The sequence below is a fragment of the Electrona antarctica genome (genome assembly GCF_951216825.1).
Source record: "Electrona antarctica genome assembly, chromosome: 5".
Taxonomy (NCBI): domain Eukaryota; kingdom Metazoa; phylum Chordata; class Actinopteri; order Myctophiformes; family Myctophidae; genus Electrona; species Electrona antarctica.
In genome coordinates, this window is record NC_136810.1 from 7622600 (window position 1) to 7648017 (window position 25418).

The 25418-nt window shown below is 42.9% G+C and overlaps 3 protein-coding genes across 3 annotated transcripts in view; 2 read left to right on the forward strand and 1 right to left on the reverse strand.

Annotated features, from left to right (window-relative positions):
* Window positions 1–2637: 2637 nt before the first annotated feature.
* On the forward strand, window positions 2638–8696 carry LOC306922809 (aminopeptidase N-like). Its single transcript, XM_079500647.1, has 4 exons — window positions 2638–2690; window positions 5403–5543; window positions 7841–7922; window positions 8354–8696. The coding sequence occupies exons 2-4, from the start codon at window positions 5431–5433 to the stop codon at window positions 8510–8512; spliced, it is 354 nt and encodes a 117-aa protein (XP_079356773.1). The 5' UTR covers window positions 2638–2690; window positions 5403–5430; the 3' UTR covers window positions 8513–8696.
* Window positions 8697–13516: 4820 nt separating this feature from the next.
* Window positions 13517–16610, reverse strand: LOC306923253 (C3a anaphylatoxin chemotactic receptor-like; the record flags this gene model as incomplete). The annotated part of the gene is made up of 3 exons (XM_079501286.1): window positions 13517–13588; window positions 14547–15464; window positions 16494–16610. 3 exons carry the CDS (start codon window positions 16608–16610, stop codon window positions 13517–13519), a joined length of 1107 nt encoding a protein of 368 aa, XP_079357412.1.
* Window positions 16611–20440: 3830 nt separating this feature from the next.
* The window catches only part of LOC306923254 (aminopeptidase N-like), a gene marked incomplete at both ends in the record, with an annotated part of 44217 nt that continues 39239 nt past the window's right edge, over window positions 20441–25418 (forward strand). The window contains one exon of the mRNA XM_079501287.1: window positions 20441–20450. Within this exon, the coding sequence (XP_079357413.1) occupies window positions 20441–20450 (10 nt within the window). The remainder of the gene's footprint in view (window positions 20451–25418) is intronic.

Consider the following 25418-nt stretch of genomic DNA (forward strand, 5'->3'; position numbering starts at 1 on the left):
AATGAAGGGCGTGGTTTCGACTACTTTGTGGGAACGGTTTATGCAAATTTGATGGGCGTGGTTTCGACTACTTTGTGGGGGTGGTTCATGCAAATGAAGGGCGTGGTTTCGACTACTTTGTGGGAACGGTTTATGCAAAATTTGATGGGCGTGGTTTTGACAACTTTGTGGGGGTGGTTCATGCAAATGAAGGGCGTGGTTTCGACTACTTTGTGGGAACGGTTTATGCAAATTTGATGGCCGTGGTTTTGACTACTTTGTGGGGGTGGTTAATGCAAATGAAGGGGAGTGGTTCCGACTACTTTGTGGGAGTGGTTTATGCAAATTTGATGGGCGTGGTTTCGACTACTTTGTGGGAACGGTTTATGCAAATTTGATGGGCGTGGTTTTGACTACTTTGTGGGGGTGGTTCATGCAAATGAAGGGCGTGGTTTCGACTACTTTGTGGGAACGGTTTATGCAAATTTGATGGGCGTGGTTTTGACTACTTTGTGGGGGTGGTTAATGCAAATGAAGGGGAGTGGTTCCGACTACTTTGTGGGAGTGGTTTATGCAAATTTGATGGGCGTGGTTTCGACTACTTTGTGGGAACGGTTTATGCAAATTTGATGGGCGTGGTTTTGACTACTTTGTGGGGGTGGTTAATGCAAATGAAGGGGAGTGGTTCCGACTACTTTGTGGGAGTGGTTTATGCAAATTTGATGGGCGTGGTTTCGACTACTTTGTGGGAACGGTTTATGCAAATTTGATGGGCGTGGTTTCGACTACTTTGTGGGGGTGGTTCATGCAAATGAAGGGCGTGGTTTCGACTACTTTGTGGGAACGGTTTATGCAAATTTGATGGCCGTGGTTTTGACTACTTTGTGGGGGTGGTTCATGCAAATGAAGGGCGTGGTTTCGACTACTTTGTGGGAACGGTTTATGCAAATTTGATGGGCGTGGTTTTGACTACTTTGTGGGGGTGGTTAATGCAAATGAAGGGGAGTGGTTCCGACTACTTTGTGGGAGTGGTTTATGCAAATTTGATGGGCGTGGTTTCGACTACTTTGTGGGAGGGGTTTATGCAAATGAAGGGGAGTGGTTCTGACTACTTTGTGGGGGTGGTTTATGCAAATTAGTGGGCGTGGTTTCGACTACTTTGTGGGGGTGGTTTATGCAAATGCACACCACGCCCCTGCATTTGAATAAACAACTCCCACAAATCAGCCGGGGGAAAAAAGGGGAGGCGGGGCTTAGGTTTGAAAGAGGCGGGTCTTAAAAAATGGGGGAAGGCGGGGCTTAGGTTTGACAGAGGCCTAAGTTAGCGAGAAAAGTCGTGAAAGTCACTTTGACGCGCGACAACGCGCCAACGATAAAACATCACGGTCCGACGTTCGGATATGTCGGAGAGCTAGCCGAGACAAACGGTTCGGTGTCTCGGACGTATGCCTCCGACAGTCGTACAAAACGTCCTTCACTTTGGCTGTGTGCATAGGAGACCTCATAGACACATAGACTCTAACTGCATCCAGGCTGAAAAAGTGAAACGAGACCGCGCCTCCTAGAAAGGTCGCCCGAGGACGTTCTATAGATCCACACGTGCGTCTCCGGGAGCTCTATAACATATCCGAAAATCTGACCGGAAGGCCTCACCGTCGTGGCGTTCTAGTGAAGCAAAGGTTTTACGTACACGCGCGCCTACGCCGACGATCGTAACTCTGTTCGGGATGGGCCGAACACCTCTGCGATCGCGCGACGAGCCGATCGTCGTGATGGTCTGTGTTTTTTTCTGCAACCTCGGGAACCTCAAATCTGACCCGAGGCCTAGCGTTGCAGTGTAGTTCCCTTTATCGGACGCTTGTAAGAGTCCCACAAAATCGAGACCAACTCCATTTTATTCGTCATGTCCTGAATATGGATATTCGGGGGTGTTGGGTATTTTTAAAAATATCCTTCACCCCATTTGTAAGGCATTTGGCCCAAAGGTCAGCGTGGCTGACCTTTGACCTTTGTAAACGTCGTGGAAAGCCCAGACCGGCTCCATTGGATTCGGCACGCTCTAAATATGAAGAGTGTGCGAAGAATAGGGTTAGGGAACATGTTTTAAAGGTTTGTTTTGTGTATTTCACACTTCTGTGGAGAGGAGAGGAGAGGAGGGAGAGGAGAGGCAGTCTTTTGGCGGACCTTTGACCTTTGCAAACGTCGTGGAAAGCCCAGACCGGCGCCATTGGATTCGGCATGCTCTTAATATGAACAATATGTCTAGTGTGTGAAGAATAACATTAATGAACATGTTGTGTTTTGTGTTTGGTCTGTTCAATGAAAAAGAGAGGAGAGCAGAGGAGGGGAGAGGCAGAGGCCTCCATTCATCTCACTGCCCATGTAATATCTATATCTGGCCACAGAGTGGGTGTGGATGGGCTGTGGCGCTGTTCTGAATTTCACTGCCAAATTACTCTGTAGTTCTTCTCTAGTTTCTCTGACTTCCTGTGTGTGTGTGTGTGTGTGTGTGTGTCAGAAGACAGCAACAGAGGCAACAGAGACACAGGAGGAACACACCCATGACTGCCAGTACCACCACTAAAACCTACCCATGCCCCACCTGCAATAAAACATGTAATTCCAGGATTGGACTCTTTAGCCACCAAAGAACTCACCGTTAAGGACATAAGTGGACGTCATCATTGGATTCGATGGACAACCATCAGCAAGTAAGTAAGTAAGTAAGTAAGTAAGTAAGTAAGTAAGTAAGTGTGTGCGTGCGTGCGTGCGTGCGCGTGTTTGTGCGCGTGTGTGTGTGCGTGCGTCTCACAAATCTAAACATATTGTAGACGTGTGCATAAATATGTTTGTGTAGTTCAACATACAGTTTAAAGATGGAGTGCCATGATTTTTTTCCACCCTAAAACATGATCATCGGGTATTATTACAATATAAGGAGGAAGAACTTTTTCCAAAAAGTGTACAGTATTTGTTAAAATCTTGCTTTTATGTGGACACGCCCACCAGTTCATTAAGTTTGCCTCTTGGGTGGTGATGGGTGGTGATCCACCTAAACTGAAGCCACACCCACAGCTGTAGTTGTATGATAAAGGGGGAGGGGTTAGGGGAGGGGCTGATAGTGTGATGTCACTATATTACTGTTTATTTCATTGGCCCGTTTGACTGTCAAGGGTTCAGCCTCCAGGAAGAAACCATTGCACATAAAAACGACTCCAGGGTGTCTAATGAAGTACTGTCACCTCATAGACACGTGAACAACTTGAAAAATACAAAAATTGTGGCACTCCATCTTTAAGGATGCCCTAGCTCTTCCAGCTAAGCGCCTCACTGATACTTTTACTACGTCAGTTAAAGAGAAGTACCAGGTGATTCCACGTGTATAGAAGTAGGCGTGTGCTTTCATTACTATCCCTACTTTAACCCATTCTGGGCGGGAACCCCTTTTGGTGTTTTAACTAAGCATTATGTTATACTTTAGCTTTTGAAAAATAGGCTAGCGGACCTACAAGTGGCACCGAGTGCCGCGCTGTGAACTTGTAGGTCTGCTATTTTTGAAAAACCTCATGTTTCTCTATCAGTGGTTCTCAATATTTCCCGCTTGTAGGTCTGCTATTTTTGAAAAATGGTGAAAATGAAAAACCTCATGTTTCTCTATCAGTGGTTCTCAATATTTCCCGCTTGTAGGTCTGCTATTTTTGAAAAATAGCAGACCTACAAGTGGCACCGAGTGCTATTTTCTACAGAAGCAAAGGTTTGACGTTCGCGCGCGCCTACGTCGACTAGAAAGGTCGCCCGGGGACGTACTACAGTTCCACGCGTGCGTCTAGAGAAGCTCTATAACATATCCGAAGATCAGACCGGAAGGCCTGATTTTCTACGAGCTTGTAGGTCTGCTATTTTTGAAAAATCGTGAAAATATTTATTTCAGAAAACTGGAGGATTTAGAAGATTTTTTTTTAATTTTGAGGTCAGGCCTAAATGGGTTAAAATAACCTTTCCTCCTAGGATCCATCCAAATCTGCGTCCCACTGTGTACTGCAACGCCATTGCAGCAGGGGGCAACAGGTTAGCGCACTTAAACCTAAACCTCTATTTAAGCCTATAAAACTAAGGCCTAACCCTAAAACTAAATCTACCGTAAGCCTAAACCTAGTCTCGGTCTGGCCATGTGGCTCGCATCTTCAAATGCTTCCGGTCATATTGTCATGGATGGTCACGTCCTCCGTTTGTCCATGATTTTCCTGTCTCTCCCAAGCCATGCTCCTCTAACTCTGATTGCCCTGAGTGCCATCACCTGTGGGGACCAGCTGAGCCAGGTTGGGTGATGAGCTCCAGTGACTATTTAAACTCTGCCTTGTGTTTGTTCAGTGCTGGATCTTAAGTTAGTGTCAGGTTTTATGTTCAGTGTATGTACTTCTGTTATCCTATGTAATTTCCCAAGTAAAGTCAAGTTTATGTGATCTTCTTGTCCTGCCTTTGTTTGAGTTTCCTGCACTTGGGTCCTAACACCTGCAAACCGTGACACATATTCATAATATCAATCAAGTCAACAATCTGAGGATCCCATCGGCAAATAACGGGAAAACAGCGATCCTTGAGTCAACAGTCTGTCTTGAGAGACTATCATATACAATATCAGAGTTACAGACCTGTTAGGGCAGTGTTCCCCAATAGGCGGCCCGCGGGCCATTTGCGGCCCGCGGAGCGCCCCCTTGTGGCCCCTGGAAGAATTTCCAAAATAGATATAAATGGCATTAAATGGGGGTCAGTAGCCTATGCATGTCAAACTGGGCACCCCCTCAAGGACCACTGGTGGTCCCCGGACCACTGGTTGAGATTTTTTTTTAATTAATTAATGAAAAAATAAAAAACCCAATTTTCCGCGCGTGCGGACTCGGCCCCCAGCCTGGTTCCCTAGTCAAAATATGGCCCTTGAGGAGAATTAATTGGGGAACGCTGTGTTAGGGTCTATTTGGAACCCCCTCAAGGAACCCAGATTCTCCCACCCCCTGGAGCACCACTATCCTAGATTTGTTTAAAACCCATTCTGGGCGGGAACCCCTTTTGGTGTTAGCATTATGTTATGCTTTAGCTATTGAAAAATAGCAGATCTACAAGCTCATAGCGCGCCACCGAGTGGCGCGCTACGAGCTTGTAGATCTGCTATTTTTGAAAAATCGAAGAACCACTGACATAGAAACATAGCTTTTTCAGAAAGCTGTCAGGATGTAGAAGACATTTTTAGAATCTGATCTCAGGTCAAAATGGGTTAAACTACACACTGGCATCACTGTATCGGTACTCAGTATTGACCAAAGCGCAAGTTATGAGCATCGGAATCGGCATCGGGAAGGAAGGGTTCTTAACTGTGTGAGTGTACGAGTGCATGTCTGACATTGTGCTGCTTGTCTCCTCTCCAGGTATCTGGAGTACACTCTGCAACCAACCATGATCCGCAAGCAGGATGCCACCTCCACCATAGTGTACATCGCCAACAACGTGGTGGGTCAGTCTCTGGCCTGGGACTTTATGAGGGCCCGCTGGGCCTATATCTTTAATGAGTGAGTACAACAACATGGTGGTCTGAATGTACTAACCTAACCTCGCTCCCACTGCATATAGAGCATCGCAGTCCCGCCCTCTTTCATGACGACGCCAGGCCCAGGAAATGAATCCCCGTTCATTTTCCTCATAGACTTTTCAAAAAGTATTTATTTAAAGACCTTTTAAGCGTCGTACGAAGCCAACTCGAGTCGTGACAAATCATGACAACAAACACAATATTTTGGACCAAACAAATAATTACAAAGAAGAAAAACAACAAAAAAAGTGTTGTAACCTGCCGTTTTTTTCTACTTTCTAATTCTTTGTTTGGCCCAAAACATTGTGTTTATTGTCATGATTTGTCACGACAAGAGTTGGCTTTGTCCGCGGCGTAAACGTCTTTAAATAAATACTTTTTGAAAAGTCTATGAGGAAAATGAACGGGGATTTATTTTCCGGGTCTCTCCAGGGGGCGGGACTGCGACGCTCTATATCTATTCTACGTCCGAGCATAGACATGGTAACGCCCCGCCTGCCTCTGATTGGCCTACCGACACTGCCCGTCTTGCCTGTCCACCGAGATGCAAGGGTACTCCGTGGTGGGAAATAATACAAGTACAAGAGAATGGCAACACGCGACAGTAACTTTAATTTCTGTAGAAGAGGCAAACTAATATTGTTTGTGCCGTTTGCTTTGATTGAATAATTGATTGAACACGTAGGCCTATGTACTATGATTTGATTTGGCTGTGTTCTAAATTAAAGTGTTTTAGTGTTGTGTATTAATCTAATTATAGTAAACTAATACTATTATACTAAAAAAGATAAAGATCAAGGGAAAAGAGGCCTTTTTACAGTACAATAATGTTTCAAGTGTACACATGTATACAAATAAACGGCATAAACAATATTAGTTTGCTTCTTCTACAAAAATAAAAGTTACTGTCGCGCGTGCCAAGCTGTCATTGTCTTGTATTATATATGGTACTTGTATTATTTATTTATTTATTTCCCACACGGAGTAACCTCGCGCAGCAGACTATCCAGCATGTATCTTCCACCTCGGAGACACCGGCTGTGTCGGTAGGCCAACAAGGCGTTACCATGTCTATACTCGGACGTAGAAAAGATATACGCGCTCCCTGCACTCTCTCTCTCTGCTGGGCCTTCCTGGTTGGTCCTGCCGCGCCATTGCAGGAGGTCAGTGGGTGTACTAATACACTAGGCCCTTCTCCTTCCATTTAGTGTAGGTCGTGTCAGAAGCGGAAGGTAAAAACAGGTGATTATTACAAATAGGGGTGAGGACTGATGGTGGTTTCAACTCAAAATGTTGTCTAAACTGGTTCCAGTTTGCAGCCCAGTAGTAAAATAGCATATTGGGTGAGGGCGAAGCCGTCGTCTTGTTTGGGTCTCTGAAGGGTCGATATTGGGATCCTAGGTGATTTACCAGCCCAGATGAAAGATGATAAAATAGTATCTAGGGACTTAAAAAAAGATTTGGGCAAAAAAGAGGGAGGGTCTGAAAAAGAAAACGTGGTAGAATGTTCATTTTTTGTTTTCGATGCGACCCACCAGTGAGAGGGGCAACTTATTCCATCTCTGAACATCAGTTTTAATTTTATCAAGAAGATTTCCGTAGTTATCCTTGTGGATTGAGCCAAATGAGTGGGAAATAACAACCCCTAAGTATCTGAAACTCTGGGAGAGTTGAAACGGTAGTGCACCAGGAAGGATGGATTTGGCCAGACTATTGACAGGGAAACACACACTTTTTGGAATGTTCAGTTTGTAACCGGAAAATTCTCCGAAGGTCTTTAACAGATTTACAATACTATGGTATTGTTCTTCTAATGTGTTACTTTTTCATTTTTTCTTTTTAAATGAAAGTAAAACAATACAAAAAAATCATCATACCAGTCTGAAGCGAGTGGTGCAACAGCACCCCCTATTGGTACTCTAAACATAGTAACACAGTCACATAGTCCCATAGGGACAAAGCTGTTCCTTGGAGTGGTTGCACCACTCAAAAGTAATAATAATAACAGTGCCCGGAACTGCCGGTGAGAATTGACACTGTGGGAGTAATCCTAAGGCATATACAGGAGGGAAAGAGATGCACCACCTCCTTCGTAGACACACTGTCTACGTTAGAGTGAGTTGGTGTTGGCTAATATATTTTATAGCCTTGCATAAAAAAACAAGCAAACTATAACCTATATGTTCCGATACAAGTATCGGTATCGGGACATGCCTAGTTATAATATACTAAGTGTATGTTCTACTTTATTGATCTATCTATCTATCTTCCATATAGGTATGGTGGTGGCTCTTTCTCCTTCTCCAACCTTATCAATGGAGTCACCAAGAGGTTTTCTACTGAGTTTGAGCTACAACAGGTTAGTTGTTTGAAATAATGTTGTCAACAATGTTTAGAATTGAGATCACTGCTTTTGATATCCCCACTCTGGTCATTCTCATTCACTTGTATGGCGAAATATCAAATACATTTCACTGCATGTTTATAATATCACAACTTAACAATTTAAGAATGCATGTTGCCAACCACATGAAACCAATTAAAATTGTCAAAATGTGTATTATGAATGTGTAGTATTGCATCGTAGACGCAAGTTTGTAGATCAGTTTATTTTTTACAAATGGAACCCAGTTGTCAGGTGGAAGGAAATGGGGGTAGACAGTGACAGGGACCACAGTTACTCATGAGGGAAATTGTCAATGATGACCATTTTGTGAGAAAGGTAGTATTTTTAGGATGGCCTCCAGAATAGATGAAGTAGTGATTTGTGATCTGTTCTGTTGTTGATAGCTGACACAGTTCAAGGCAGACAACGAGGGCGGAGATGGCTTCGGGTCTGGGACCTTGGCGGTGGAGCAGTCCATCGAGAGAACCAATGCCAACATTAAATGGCTGGCAGAGAACAAACTGGCCGTTCTGGAGTGGTTTGTGGCCGAGGCTAAAGCATAGGGAGGCCTGACTTCAGGTCTGGGTTACAATTTTATTTGACTTCATTGAGGAAGGTTCTACACAGTCCCTTTAAATCCTTAGTTTAACCCATTTTGACCTGAGATCAGATTCTAAAAATGTCTTCTATACATCCTGACAGTTTTCTGAAAAAGCTATGTTTCTATGGCAGTCGTTCTTCAATTTAAAAAAAATAGCAGACCTACAAGCTCATAGCGCGCCACTCGGTGGCGCGCTATGAGCTTGTAGATCTGCTATTTTTCAATAGCTAAAGCATAACATAATGCTAACACCAAAAGGGGTGACAATAAGATTCCATTTTTACATTTTTAGAGTTAACAAAGGATTTTGCTGTGCATAAAAATAAGAGTTCCTGTTTTTGTTTCACTGAGTTGAAAGTAAACTGACCCCCCAGGCCTATTGAAATGGCCTTGACACCTTTCTCCGTCATGCATTCTTAAAACATTGTTTGGGTTTTCATGCTAAAGAGATGCCTAAAGAGAAGTTAATATCTTATTATACGGAGCCCTAATGTAGATTGTTAATATATTACTCTGGATATACTGTTAAACTGTATCCTCGGAAAAGAAATTGTACATAAAATCAATTTTGATACTGCATTATTATTATTATTATTATGGATATGTTTTACATATTTTGGTTTCATAGGAATTGAGGTTTTGAAATCCATTCCCAAATAAATCCAATAATAAAGCTAAATCAATCAATCAAGATGTTTATCAATTTCTGAAAGCGGACCTTTTGGAAATATAATAGTTATATAAAAGTTATTTCTTCTGCTAGCTAGCCTAAAACACATTTAGTATAGGGGTATCAACTATCATACTTATACATACTTGTATATTTATTATTCAGAATGCTACAAAATACGTACATATTCTGGTTTGACCTTTTATTTCTTCTCAAAGTCATACTGAATCATATTTGGTTCTGCCTTTATTTTCTTGAAAGCTAAGTATTTTTATTACGAAGAACTAAGTGAACACAGTACTGTAAATATGAAGGAACCATGGAATGTTTCCTCTTATTCCTGATTTGCATAATTAACGTATTCAGATTGGTCTTAACCCTTGTTGACCGGAGTGACTGCAGGGCTTTGTATTTGGTCCCCTCCCCTGCTTTTTCCTAACCTGACTCCGCCAGATGGGGCAGCAGAGAGTACACTGGGTTCCCCCCAGTGTACTCTCTGCTGCCCCATCTGGCGGAGTCAGGTTAGCTTTTTCCCCCCACACAACAAATCTCTGCCGAAAATAGCAGATCTAGACTACAAGCTCACAACATACGTAGCTTGTTGTAATGCGTTTTGAGCTTGTAGATCTGCTATTTTTGCCTATTATGATATGCCCAGAATATGGCCGATATAGGGTTCATGTGGTTAACCGTACATTTTTGTACCTGTAAAAACAATCTTATTGATTGTCCAATTTGCACCTCTGTGCCCAGTCCTTTATCAGGAATATTTGAATGAATTCTCCTTTTGCATTATTGTCAATAACTTTACCTGCAGTTACTTTACTTTAAGTGATTGTAATTTCAGAAATGTGGTCTCTATTCTTGTAAAATTTTAATAAATAGATTTTGATCATTTGTCATATTACGTCTCTGTCTGGTACAGTATTTTACTGGACTCATTGAGCATTAATAGGCTTATTTTATTTTATTTTGTAATTAAAATATATAGAGAAATAATAGCTACATGTTGGCTGATGTTGATTAGTTCCTCCTAATATTTTTGAGAAGTTAAAAACACATCACAATACAAACCAAATGACAGTTACATCCATAAATACATACATCCACTATCTTTCCCTAGACAATATAATAATGCCACAGGTATGCCGATAACAAATTCATATGAAGTTGAACTCTAACCCTGATCCTTTGTTTGCATATCCTGCAAACCATAATTACATTTATTTAGTCAGGTTCTTAATTAGACTAGTATATAAAGTAAAAGAAGAAAAAAATCAGGGATCAGAACTAGTCTGGCAAATGGAGGAGGAAGTAAGCATATTGCAGTCAATGAGGGCAAGCTGGACCTACTGTAGCCTGGTTAACCACTCCTCCTTGAAAATATTTAATTTCTTTTTGCAGAAAGAAATTCAACGTTTTCAAGGGGGAGTGGTTAACCAGGCTAAGCTGGACCAGTTTATGAACAAACTATTTTTGAACGACTGCATGCAGCCTTTGCCATAATAAACAGTTCAGGAAAATATTGAAGACATATCACAAGTTGTTTTTTGCTCACTTGTTTTTGTGCACAGTGCACACTTATGTAATTTTATTGAGGCGAATCGTTTCAGATTCGGCAGTATCACGAGATTTCCTTGTCAGGCTGTCATTGATTGACAGTGTCGTGATAACAGCCCGTTCTTACTGCAGAGTCAGAAAGGTACTTTGTGCTCTTTAGATGCCTCGAAATGAAACAGCAGAAAACAATGTTTGATGATCTCTTCTTTTATTTTCCTGACTGTACCAATTGGTTTTTCGAAATTGTTCAGAAATAGTGTTTGTTCATGGGCTGGTCCATCCGGCTCTCATTGATTGCATTGATTCCATCGAACTTCTGGCTCCAGTTTCCTCCCCATGATGTGACCTGTGGCTGTGTGACGTACTGTATACAGGCCCCCCGCTACCTCTCTGAACTCATCAAACGCCATGTCCCCCCACCCACTCCCTCAGGTCAAGCACTGCCAATCAACTTGATCCCCACAATTCCAACAAGCGAACTTGTGGAGACAGGGCCTTTGCCGTGGGCGTTGCCCTTCACTGTGGAACTCACTCCCAACTCACATCAGCTTCGAAATGTTCAAAAGCACACTCAAAACCCACCTTTTCAGACTTGCTTTCCCTACATAACCCCCCCCCCCCCCCCCCCCCAAACACACACAGACACACACACACGCACACGCACACACACACCTTTTGTGTCTACCTTTTGGTTTCTAGTTTTTAACCTTTATTAACCCTTTAAACTAGTTTATTTTTCTAATATTTATTTTTATTATTTCCTGTTCTGTAAAGCGACTTTGAGTACCTTGAAAAGCGCTATATAAACTGTATGTATTATTATTATTAGTATCTGCCAGCTGGAAAAGATAGATAGAGAGAATTACAATTTAGATAACCTTTACCTTCTTTTATTTAAAAAATCACACCCGTGTGAACTGAGTGGTGTAAGGTTTTATATAGCATGATCAGCTGTGGTCTGACGTAATGTCTGACGTCCGATGTGAGGTATTATATAAGGTAAGGTATTATATAGCCTGATCAGCTCTGATCTGACGTAATGAAATCACACCCGGATGTGATTTCACAACTGGCTTTTTTTGTGCAGAAAAAATGACCATGGTTGCTACGGTCATCCAGTTCACCCGGGTGTGATTTAATTACGTCAGAAATTATTTTGAACATAGCAACCATGCTCATTTTTTTCTGCACACAAAAGCCAGTTGTAGGAGTGGTTTACACCACTCAAAAAAATACCTTGAGCCCGAGGCTTGGGGCTCCAATTTCGTCTCCGACTTTACCCGCAGCGCGGCCCGCAATTCAGCCGCTGCCCGAAAATTACGAATATAGGAGCTTTCTCTGTCCCTTAATGGTATTTGTCCAGCATCACCCGCTATCTTTTTTGCCGACACCGGTATTTGTGCCTAGAGGTGTGGTCATGGGCGTGTTGGCACTCTTTCCCCTAAATTGCTATTTTGGTCACACACATTTGGGAAAGCGACAGTGGAGTTTAAAACCACCCGGTTTGCGTGCACCCCTCACTTTGAGCACAGAGCACTCTATGGGCATGATAAAAATACTTTTTTCTTTAGTCTGTCTAAAGGAGTCTTCCTTAAAGGACCACTTCACCACTTTTCAACATCTTCATATAATTGGTCCTCACTAATGTTCATGATAAAACACAACCATTTTTTCCTACTCAGTCTGTGTCTCATAGGAGGGCTTTGGGCAGTTCGGACACCCGTCCACCAGTGACATCATCATTAGGCAGATGTTTTTTTTAAACAAGATTTGTTTTAAAATATATTTAGATTTTTATTATCGTGAGATCGATGGCTTCAACTTTTGCATTGCAACTTTTCAGGAAAAGAAAGCCTGCCGTTTCTATTAGCTTGGATTCACCATCGATGATGTCACTGGTGGACGGGTTTCTGAACTGCCCACAGCCTTCCTATGAGACACAGACTGAGTAGGAAAAAATGGTGGTGTTTTATCATGAACATTAGTGAGGACCAATTATAGGAAGAGAAGTTGAAAAGTGGTCCTTTAATACTTTATGCAGAGAGCAAGTCTTTTTCTTCCAGTTTAGGCAATGAGTGAAAACAAAACGCCTGTGGTTCCGAGGCTAGGCAACGAGTAGGTTTTAAGCTATGTGGTTCTGGTGATGTGACAGTAAGTAAGTAAGGGCTCTGACAGACGCACCACAGCCTGTCACCACCTCCATCATGGTTCCTCAAGAACAGTGGCTCTTACAAAGATCATATCCCCTTTTTTCTTCTTTCATTACTCTGGCTGTTGATACCTCTACAAGTCTACAGTATGTATGTCTATATAGAAAAACAGCAGCTTCTGTCACGGTTCGCAGTGAAGGACTGAACCCAAGTGCAAAGACAAACGCAGAATAGTCTTAAATAAACGTATTTATTAAAGCAGAGAAGCAAATAGCCAAAGTAAATAGTCAAATGCAAAATGTAATATAATATATCTGGAAATCCAAAAATGCAATACTTCAGGAGCAACGAGATAAATCTCAGGAAGTCCAAAAATGCAACACCTTCAGAAGCATAAATGCATAAACTCAGAAGTCCAAAAATGCAACACTTACAGAAGCATAAATGCGTAAATTCAGGAAGCCCAAAAGTTATACAAATCCAAGATACCGTTTAGAAGACCAAAAATAGCAAACCAGAAGTCCGAGGCAGATCACTGGAACAACAATGTATGTACTGACAGTGTGTTTGTGGAATGAGTCCAGTCTTATAGGGAGCAGGGTGATTGCAGAAGTGTTCTTGGGCTGAAGAGGGGGTGGAAACAGGTGAGTGACAAGGACTGAGAGAGGGAATGGAGAGTGGGAGTGGCTGACGTGGAGACATGGCCTGTAGAGCGACAGACCATGACAGCTTCTTGTTCACATAATTTACAAACTGGCATTGTAACGCATAATCTGTGGCCCATAAAAGCAGCACTATAGCATTCCAGTTGAATGTACTGTACTCTGGTAGGTGGACGAAACTCCCTTCACCAGGCATAGACTAAATTAGCAGTATTTGTCTCAATCTCTCTCACCAGTCACCATGCAGGGTCTATTTCTATATATTGTGTTAAAATACTCTACCATACATAGTTTAAAATAGAGATAAGATTCAAATAATTATGAGCTTTAATTCCTGAAGAAGAAACTCGCATTGTCATTTCCAGCACAGACACATCCACATAGTCATACACATCCACATAGTCATACACATCCACATAGTCATACACATCCACATAGTCATACACATCCACATAGTCATACACATCCACAAAACAGAAAAAAAGAAGAAGAAGAAGAAAAGATGATGTTAATACCCTTGGCTGTCACTGCTCTGCTAGCATTGCTTGAATATGGGCTTGCTGGAATCCTTTCTATTTTCCTTGCCTCAATTGCAAGCCTTTCCTTCTTTTTTTTCCTACATTTTTATCCCTCGATTTTGTAACCCATTTTTTCACCCCTGTGCCAATTATCTAATGTGATCCTGGGCTCTACACACCCTCTGCCAACCTAGTCCCCATATATGGGGGACATGGGGAGAGCAACGGACTTGAACTCATGCTTCCTTCCTGCCTGAGTGTCCAAGTTGCTCCTTTACACCTGACAGGGGGGAGTTTCCCTGGTTGGACGTAGCGCGTGGAAGGAACACGTTATTCCAACCAGTTCCTTTCCCCTCCATCAGGCGCCCCGGCTGGCCAGGGGGAGGCAGTTTGTTTAGAGACCAGGATTACTGCATGTTTTTGTGAGGGTACCTACCCTAGGGGACACGGGGAGAACGTGTCCCCCTATCCACATCACAGTGTGGGCTTCCTTCCTGGTACAGCTGTCCACTGAGAGTGCGTGGGATTGGGTGTATGATCCCCCATCCACCCCAGATGTTCTCGTATCCTCATCGTCAGCCAGCGCCGTGCGGAACACCCCAGCTATGCTCTGTCTGCACTTGGCCTTCATGTCCACCCCCATAATGAAGAAGAGCAGTGGGTTCACACAGCTATTGAAGTATGCCAACGCCTTTGCCACTTGTAGCCCGATCTTGACCACAAGACTTTTGTTGTCCCTCATACTGACCAACTGTAAGCAGTGGTAGGGCGCCCAGCACAGAAAGAAAGCAATGACCAGCGACGCCAAGATGCGAAGTCGTCGAGGTGTCTTGTCGAGGCCTGTCTTCTCGAGGCCATTGATGCCAATGCCTGTCAGGATGGAGCAGAGAAGGATGACGATGAAAGGCAGCAGGAAGCCACACGAGAAGCGAACTATATTCAACGCTAGAACGATGACTTCGTCTGTGTTGTTTGACCCTTTCACAAGCGCTCTACATTTGGTCACGTTGTTACTCCCCAGGTACACTTCCCGGTAATGGAAGTATGGAGCGCTCAAAGCGGATGCCAACAGCCAGATGCAAGCGCATATCACCCTTGCAGCTCGCACGGTTCCTGGGGATTTCCGATTGGGAGCCAACTTGGGAGCCAACTTGGGAAGCCAGACACACAGCACACGGTCAATGCTCATAACAGCCAGCAGGAAGACGGAGCAGAACATGTTGGCGTACTTGAAGAAGCCGTTGAACTTGCAGCTGATGAGAGAACTTCCCTCGACGAGAGAAAGGGCACGCGTGAAGCAAAAGATCAGGTCAGCCACGGCCAGGTTCACCAGCCACACGTTGTTCACTGTAGGCTGGAGATGAATGAGGAAGCAGGAGATAGACAATATTGTAGAGGAGACTACAGCAAGGGACACTTTAAAGTTATATTTTTGTTCCAAAATCAGATACTGTATGCAATCCCTCAATTGAAAAAGAAGAAGAATAGAAGGTGCATCTGCTTTTAGAAAATAATGCAGTTAATCAGTTAACACAAATCATGGTACTACTTTTCAAAGCACATTTTATTACTAATCTAGATGAATTTCATGAATAGTCTACTTTATTAAAACAGAAGGAAGCGCTGCTTGGGTTCAGTCATAGTGGCTTTCTCAAACAGGTACTCTTCAATTAAACAGGTGGGTAGAAGAAAAAAAGTTCTGCTTGTGGTGAGGCAGACTCATTAGCCTCCCTATACAGTCTGCCTTCACCATAAGCAGAACTTTATTTTGCTTCCTAGTGTATGTTACTGAGACTGAATTAAATGGGTGCCAAAACGTTTTCATCCGTTTTCATCTATACACAACCCTCCTGTGCCAGAACGTGAAAATCTGTTTTTTTATTAAAATTGCAAAAAAACTAAATGTATTTATTTATTTATTTATTTGTTAACACTTTACAATAAGGACATGTTATAAAGCATTTATAAACATTTATAAGCAGTTTGTAGATGAGTAATAATCATGAACTGACTGTTTGACTGTTTGTTGACATCCGTAAATGTTTACCTAAACATTTATAACTATGTGAATAGTTTACTACTTACTAATACCTTATAATAACGTATAAATGATGTTTAAACATAGTTATAAATATTCAGGTGAACATTTACGGATGTCAACAATGATTGTTCATGATTATTACTCATCTATAAACGGCTTATAAATGTTTATAAATGCGTTATAACATGTCGTTATTGTAAAGTGTTACCATTTGTCCTTGTTCTCTGGCACCTGCACAACACTTTCTGTCCACCAGGTGGCACTCATTTTAACCTCAGGAAATTACCATTCCCCAAAGATTCATGAATAGCATTTCTAAAGTGAAGATTTCATATAGGCTACCTTGAGTTTGAAGCTGACAACCCATATCACCAAAGAGTTGCCTGTGATTCCCAGAATAACAGTGAGGGTATAGATGACATTACAGATTGTGTCTACAATGGCATCGATGTCCATCATAGTGTCCTGACTCTCCTTACTTGACAGGAGTTCGAAGAGAGAGATGGATGAGTTGTTGAATGATATTCTTTACCACTGAAGAGAAGAACACACGTTATTTTCTATTATTACAGTATTTGGATTATACCATTGACCACCCATCTTCTGTGCATGCAAGCTAATAAACCTATCTCACAGAATTTCCCCGCCCCCTTAATACGCCCCCTTTCGGGGTTAGTGGTGATAGCGTGACGTCACTCCATAGACGCTACATGTTAACAGAGGTAATTTAAGAAGTCTACAACTTTTGTTTTCTCAAGGTAAGGTTTGTTCTATCTGTTCGAGCTGATTTACCATCTTGTTTGCTTCATAATAATATTGGTCTGTCACATTTTTACATTAGAAAAAGTACTTAGATTCTCCAGAGAAAAAAACGTGTAAATGCTAATGTTAAATTACACCACTATTTACCGGAAGTGGGCGTGGAAAGCGGGCTGTGAGATAGGCCTACTGTCTCCACCAGCCGAAGGCATGGGGAGAATATGTTTTGCATGTGTGTCCGTCCGTCTGCATACAGCTAATCTCCGGCACCGTTGGCCCGGTCGATGCCAAACTCTGCTCACTGGATGCCAACGACGAACCTCTGCCCCAATTTTTCCACAATGACCTGTTATAGCGCCACCATGAGGCCGATTTTGGCAAAACACATTTCTGTACATTACTCATCCATATTTCATCCATGCATCTCGCAAATCGGTATACACCATAGTCAGGTGATCAACACGGACGCTTCCCCATATTCCATCCCCATTGGCTAAGGTTGCCTTCCAAAGTTTGCAGGATTGGTCCGTTATGAACAAAATGCCTCAAATAATGAATGCAGAGTGCAATTTATGTGAAATTATGCACACACACATTCCCACTAGGCATGAACAAATGCCACTTAAAAAACCCACATCAGCCTCATGGTGGTGCTATAACAGGCCAATTCATTTTTTAACCTATACCTGCACCGATCTGTAGACAACTTTATGCGCATTCCCTAGTTCATACTAAATGATGTATGTATCGTTGCTGTCTGGCAGAAAGGATCCTATCTCTATATTTTAACTTTTGGTGATTTTTCGTGAATTAAACGGCCTACAGTACGTGATCATACTGCAGCGTCAAAATAAAGCCTCAAAAGTAGCAGATCCACAGGCTTGCAACACGTTTTGAGCTGAGATCTGCTACCTTTGCTGTTTTTGAATCCTGAAAAGTAACAATTTTGGACATATGAGGTTCCCATCCCACCCAACAGAGACGATATCTAAACCCATTCTGACCTGAGATCAGATTCTAAAAATGTCTTCTACATCCAGACAGTTTTCTGAAAAAGCTATGTTTCTAATGTCAGTCGTTCTTTGATTTTTCAAAAATAGCAGACCTACAAGCTCATAGCGCGCCACTCGGTGGCGCGCTATGAGCTTGTAGATCTGCTATTTTTCAATAGCTAAAGCATAACATAATGCTAACACCAAAAGGGGTTCCCGCCCCCCGAATGGGTTAAATATGCAAACCTAACAATGTCATTCTAATGCCTTTTTCAGAACACTACTACTTACTGAGACACAATAGGGCAGCATATTATGACTGTTATAATGCAGTGATGACCACTTATTGCATATACTGCATAGTGGCATATATATTATATTACATTATATATATTATATTAACCCATTTAGGCCTGACGTCGAAATTTAAAAAAATGTCTTCTAAATCATGACAATTTTCTGAAAGATTAGAGGCACATTTTAACAATTTTTCAAAAATAGCAGACCTACAAGTTCATAGCGCGGCACTCGGTGCCGCGCTATGAGCTTGTAGATCTGCTATTTTTCAATAGCTAAATTATAACATACCGTAATGTATGTAACAACAAAAGGGGTTCCCGCTCGAAATGGATTAATTCTATATTATTACTAGTATTAGGCTACTATTTAGTAACTAACTATACATACAATATGTGTAAAAAATTGTTGACTTTACTTCCTGAACAGTATTAGACTTGACTTGTATTATGAAATGTTTACAAAGCATGTTTAGCTGTTATAACTGTTATTATGCTATAGCCTAACTAATCCTTTGTAGTAGTAGCGGGACCCACACCTGCTGCAGATTGAACTGAAGGATTTACCTGAATTAGCCTGACAAAACAGAAATAAAAAAAGATTGCGCTGGCAGGTTCATCAGGTTTCCTGGTTTCTGAATAGCAATGACTATAGAATGCTCAATGCTTGTAGAAGTTGCCTTTGCAGGAACAATAACGTCGCCTCAGCTGCAGAATACAGAAGTACTGTAAGTCGTGTCACTATTTATACTGGATTTACTGTAAATTTACAAATGTAGAAACCAAAATGAAGTGCTCCTCCTAGTGATACAATTCACTATGACATGCCAGTTATTTCCCTGTTCCTGTTCTGACATTATGAATTAACCATTTGAGCTCCTTTTCAAATATAGTGAATTTGAGCTTCTATTTTCACTATTGATACTTTTAGAAAATAATACAGCGATGCATTGATATTAAAAATAAATGTTGTAAAGGACCGATATGGGGATCTTGGGCAGTGGTGGACAAAGTGCTCAATATTACTATTAAGTGAAGGTTGCTCTGTTAAATTTGTATAGGCTACTTGAGTTAAAGCACTGGAGTAGGCTACTTGCTTTTAAATAAAGCACATTTCTTTTTAATATCAACTAAAAAATACATTGCATGGATGCACCTGGGACGTATCCTCAGTGATGTATCCTGAGGTCAACGGGGTTTCGGGTCTACCAACATCATACCCCTCACTCAGGCGACCCAGCCGGGGTGATCAAGTCCCGACTTACGTCCCAGTAGCTATGCCCTCGATCAGTCCCACTAGGGCAAAACCAGGGCCACACAAACTACTCCAGAACTACAGGGCTGGGAGGTACACTTCTGGCGCATGGACTAGGACTAGGCTCTGTGGGTTGTCTCCTGTCCGGGCCCCTCCTACGTCTCACCAGATCCACTCCTGCTCTCACCAGGCTCATGCAGGACCTGTGCGTTGCACCAGACTCCCAGCACCATTTTAATGCATTGCTGTATTAAAATGTAGACATTTTGCCAACATTTCAAAGATTTTCAAGACATTTTCAAAAAATCACACCTGTGTGAAGTGAGCGGTGTAACTGTACCGTGGGGGTCCCCGGGGGGTACATCCAGACCCCCAGGAACGTGCCATGGGGAGCGGCCCGGTTCCGGCGAGCCGCACCACATCCGAAACCGTCAAGAAATGAAAGAGTTTCAGCTTTCCGTGCTCGGACAGACACAGGGACATGGATTCATACATACATACATACATACATACATACATACATACATACATACATGCGGTCTAGTCTAACTTGGACTCAGGGGGGTGGACGCCTCTGCCTTGCATAGTCCCCAGTGAATAGGCAGGTTGCCCTTCACTGGTAACCTTACTTTGGATTTTAAATATATGAAGGTATTGTAGGCTGGGATTTTACAAAAAAGCCCCCCTTTTAAATACATACATACATACAGACATACTTATAAGGTATGCCATCTGGTGGCTAATGAACCAAACACATTCTCATAAGTTGAAGCAGTTTTAGAGGACCCACTTTTAGGCCAGTGCAACAGAGCATGCTTTTGCCTTTTTTTTAAAACCTTACCCATTTTAACCAAATACATACATACATACATACATACATACATACATACATACATACATACATAGCCTTCATAGCTGTGCCATTTCACACCAGAATGTAGTAGGCCTATTGGATGTCTATGTTTCACAATATAACTTTGAGGCAAAATGGCAGCAGGTGCCCAAGCCCCAAAAGCCACTTGTCTGTTGAGTCGCTTGTTTTTGGCTTGTTTTATAGACCTGCCTGCTGCCTCATGGTTGCTTATTCTCTGGCAAAACTAACAATCCGAACCCCACTTCTGTGAGAAGTGAGAACCAACCAGTGCTGCTGCTGCTGCTGTTTTGGAAAGAAAGATCCATCATCCAGCCGAAGCCGAAAACAAATTGGGGAAACATGGCACAGTTTAAGTGTGTCATGTTTTGGAGCAGCAGCCTGCAGCCCTGCAGCCCCCGAAAGAGAAAGTGTGCATGCCACCGGCCGCTAGCCAAAGTTGAGTAAAACAACAGCGTGCAAAACTCTTTGACTTCATTGCGCCTGCCTGTTACGGTGAGTGTTTTAACTAGGCTACGTGTCTATCTTAACAGCCCAATAAAACGCTGCTGTGGACTGTGGTTAATTCATTACTATCCTTATCTCTTAAACCGACTGTCATCATTAATCTTCTCACCAACGGACCAACCCAACCCATGGGAGATATTCTGCGCCAATACATGATTTACATAGCGCTAGTGATGCGTGTTGTTGTAGCTCAGTGCAGAGATAGGGAAACATAGAGTGAACAGTCAGATTTGAGTAGGCCTACAGGCTACAGTTTATAGTCGTGGCGCACCTGTACTTTCCTGTACTTTCAGTGTTGGACGTTTATAGCAAGTGTTGTTAGAATGTAACTTTTTTAGTTGGTTTATATTTCATGTTTTAGCTATTTTAAACCAAGTGCTTCTTCAGGTGATTGTGTGTGTGTGTACCGTCCTAGCTGTGCCACTGAAACCATGGGAAAACGTAGCTGCCATGTTAACAAATGGTATGTATTCGCTGCCGTTCTAGCCATGGTATCTGTGGCAGTCCTCGTTGGCTTGTGGACTGTTGCCCTCACAGCTGGTCGTCCTGTCGTCAAACCTCCGTGGCAAAGGTAGGACATGGCTATTTCCTTCCATGATTGATTGATTGAAATATTTATTAACAGTTTGCAGAATTACAGTAGGCTACATTTCAAGCACAAACTCAATACAAAGACTGTTAACTGTGAGTGGACGACCCAATTAAGCATTACACTTGTTTACAAGAGGGTCCACCTTGTTCAATTCATCAAAACATTTAGAGACGTACAAATAGACACTTCTATATAGTCAAAGAACAGAACAGGAATTCATCATAAAGGAGGTAAAAAGGGAAAAGAAACATATACAGTGAGGGGAAAAAGGGGAGGGCGGTGTGGAGGGATTCAGATTTTACGAGGGCCAGTTTCGAATTGCAGCCATCCGTAGGTGCCCTTTGAGAGCGGTTTTGAAGGAGTCAAGGGATTCACATGTCTTAATGACTGTTGGTAGGGCGTTCCACATTTTGGTGGCATAGGAGCGAAATTAATTTAGTCCCTTGTTCGTGCCGAATCTGGGTTGTAGCCTACATGGTTTGTTGCACTTCCTCTGGTGTTGGAAAAACTGAAATAAAGGTATCACTACTATACTGTAATGTAGAAAATAGTAAAAGTACTCAATCATGATTGATTGATTGAAAATTGTATTGTATTAATATTTTTTGAATTGCATGGCCACCCATAAGTGGTCATTATGCAGAATGTCCCATTCACAATCACAAGGTATCCAAATGTATTAAAATATTTTGAAAATAGCAGATCTACACTCCCACAACGTGACGTATTGTAATCTTGTATATTTTCTATTTTCAAATAGCCAAAGTTTAAATAGGGCTGAAGTGGTGTGTTTTGTAAGAGTGTGATCTGTTGCTAAAGATCCGTTTACTCAAAACTAGGCCTACTACTTCTGAAAAAATTATAATATATATTGCTATTAGTATTATGTTTACACAGCAAAACAAAACAATAGTCAATATAGCCTACATATAAATAATGAAACTTCTGTCTTCAAAACCTGTCTGTTCTGTCCGGTTCTCCTCAGTTGATCTGAATTTGCATAAAGGCATATGCACCGTCCGACACCCGTTTTTCACTTTTCCAAAATGTAAGCTGTTTATTAGTGTTTTTATATCCCAGTTTGGTTCGGGCTAGGAGAAAAGGAGCCAGCTTAGGTGGTTCGGGCATCAGGTTAGGATGCCTCTCGGGCGTCTCCCTAAAGGCCTATTCATAGTTTGGATTTTCGGTGGTGAGGTGACCACCGCTCCGGTGGTGAGGTGACCACCGCTCCGGTGGTGAGGTGACCACCGCTCCGGTGGTGAGGTGACCACCGCTCCGGTGGTGAGGTGACCACCACTCCGGTGGTGAGGTGACCACCACTCCGGTGGTGAGGTGACCACCGCTCCGGTGGTGAGGTGACCACCGCTCCGGTGGTGAGGTGACCACCGCTCCGGTGGTGAGGTGACCACCACTCCGGTGGTGAGGTGACCACCACTCCGGTGGTGAGGTGACCACCGCTCCGGTGGTGAGGTGATCACCACTCCGGTGGTGAGGTGACCACCGCTCCGGTGGTGAGGTGACCACCGCTCCGGTGGTGAGGTGATCACCGCTCCGGTGGTGAGGTGATCACCGCTCCGGTGGTGAGGTGATCACCACTCCGGTGGTGAGGTGACCACCGCTCCGGTGGTAAGGTGACCACCGGAGCTGTAATAACGTTGAGCGGTGATTAGTAAAAACAGAGAGAAGGGCTGGGGAGAGCGGTGGTTTGCTCTTCACCGCGGCTCAGTGACGTCATGTTGTAGTTCGGTGGTCACCTCACCACCGAAAATATTAGACTATGAATAACGCTTAAGAGGAGACCCCGGGGCAGACCAAGGCACAGATGGAGGGATCACATCGACTCACTGACCTTGGAACGTCTTGGGATCCCCCAGGAGGAAGTTACTAATGTTGATCTGAAGAGGGAAGTCTGGAGATCTCTGGTGGACTACAGATAAGCGCTTTAGATATCATCTTCATAGCACTCGCACGCAGATTCACACAACAAGTGCAATATTCTAATCTAGGTTTGAGAGTGACGGGTCACGGCGGTCGGGTAGATTTAGCTTAACAGTATACATCTTGCCCATACATAACTAAAAGTCTGCAAATTCTTTGACTGCACACATCCCCTCGACCTACCTAAAAATATATATATATATATATCTGAATGGTGCTAATGGTTTCTACGTCTACTTTGTTCATCGATGTTCAACAATACAAATGCAATGCCTGTACAACCAAAAGTCTACAAATGCTTTGAGTGTGTATACATCCCCCCCGCATTTTGTGACATCACACCTCCATATATGGTCACATGTCGTGACATCACGCCTCGTGACACGTCATGCCACCATATATGGCCATCTCCATATATTAAGATCACGACAATGACCTCATCTAACCCTGGATAACCATACATGGAGAAGACTGGATCATCACCTAGATCTGCATTTATGGACCCGGCCAACAACTCTACATCTGACATCAAACCTCAAACCCTTAGATCTCCATAATATGGAGCTGACCTGTTCTGACATTCCATATGTTGATCTGACTTCATCAAACCCTATTACACTCAAGACACGCTCCATATATGGCCAGTACAGAATTCATTCCATACGTTGATCTAACCCCCAATGCAAAGCGCCGGCGCTCGCCCAGCAGTCTGTCGTCACCCAGGCTGTAGCTTTTAATCCATGCTTTATTGATTATGATGAGAGCAGTTTTCGCCCAGAACGCTGTTTGTTTTTCCTTATTTGTACATTTCTCACAGATATCGTCTCCCAACTGCATTGGTCCCACATCACTACAACGTGACCCTGTGGCCTCGCTTGACCCCTCTCCCCACCAGGGTGGTAGGTGAGGAATCAACGGCATTTGTGCACTTTGTACATTTTAGGGGTTTCCAGGATAGAGTATTAAAATAAACAATGAAATCATTGATGCCAGCATCACTGGGTCATCATGCAAGTCTGCATGCTCATATAGCCTCAGAAACCCAGGCGTTTTTATTTCCAGGGAGAAAAAAAAAGTCTGGGTCCGAGTCCACTTCAAATCGGCATAGAGTAGCGCAAACATCTCTCACTCTCTGCTGATTTCTGATCGTCTGCACCTTTGTTAAATTGACACACACGCACACATGTAGCCTACACACACACACAGACCTACAAGCTCGTAGCGCGCCACCGAGTGGCGCGCTACGAGCTTGTAGGTCTGCTATTTTTGAAAAATGACATAGAAACATAGCTTTTTCAGAAAACTGTCAGGATGTAGAAGACATTTTTAGAATCTTATCTCAGGTCAAAATGGGTTAAGAGCAAAAATGCCTAAATTGTAAATTGTAATTGTAAATTGTCTCCTTCGATTGGTCCTGTTCCGGATGCCAACGCTAAGTCCACGCCTGAATGACGTTGTAATACTTTGTTTAACAGCCCTCTGTCTACAGACAGCAGATTATCATCACCATCTGTCTTTACATTAATAACACTGCCATGCATCACAGGTCACTCTACGGTGGAGTTTGAGTGTGTGGAACCCACCGATCTGATTGTAATCCATTCTAACAGGTCACTCTACGGTGGAGTTTGAGTGTGTGGAACCCACCGATCTGATTGTAATCCATTCACAGGTCACTCTACGGTGGAGTTTGAGTGTGTGGAACCCACCGATCTGATTGTAATCCATTCACAGGTCACTCTACGGTGGAGTTTGAGTGTGTGGAACCCACCGATCTGATTGTAATCCATTCTAACAGGTCACTCTACGGTGGAGTTTGAGTGTGTGGAACCCACCGATCTGATTGTAATCCATTCATCACAGGTCACTCTACGGTGGAGTTTGAGTGTGTGGAACCCACCGATCTGATTGTAATCCATTCTAACCATCACAGGTCACTCTACGGTGGAGTTTGAGTGTGTGGAACCCACCGATCTGATTGTAATCCATTCACAGGTCACTCTACGGTGGAGTTTGAGTGTGTGGAACCCACCGATCTGATTGTAATCCATTCACAG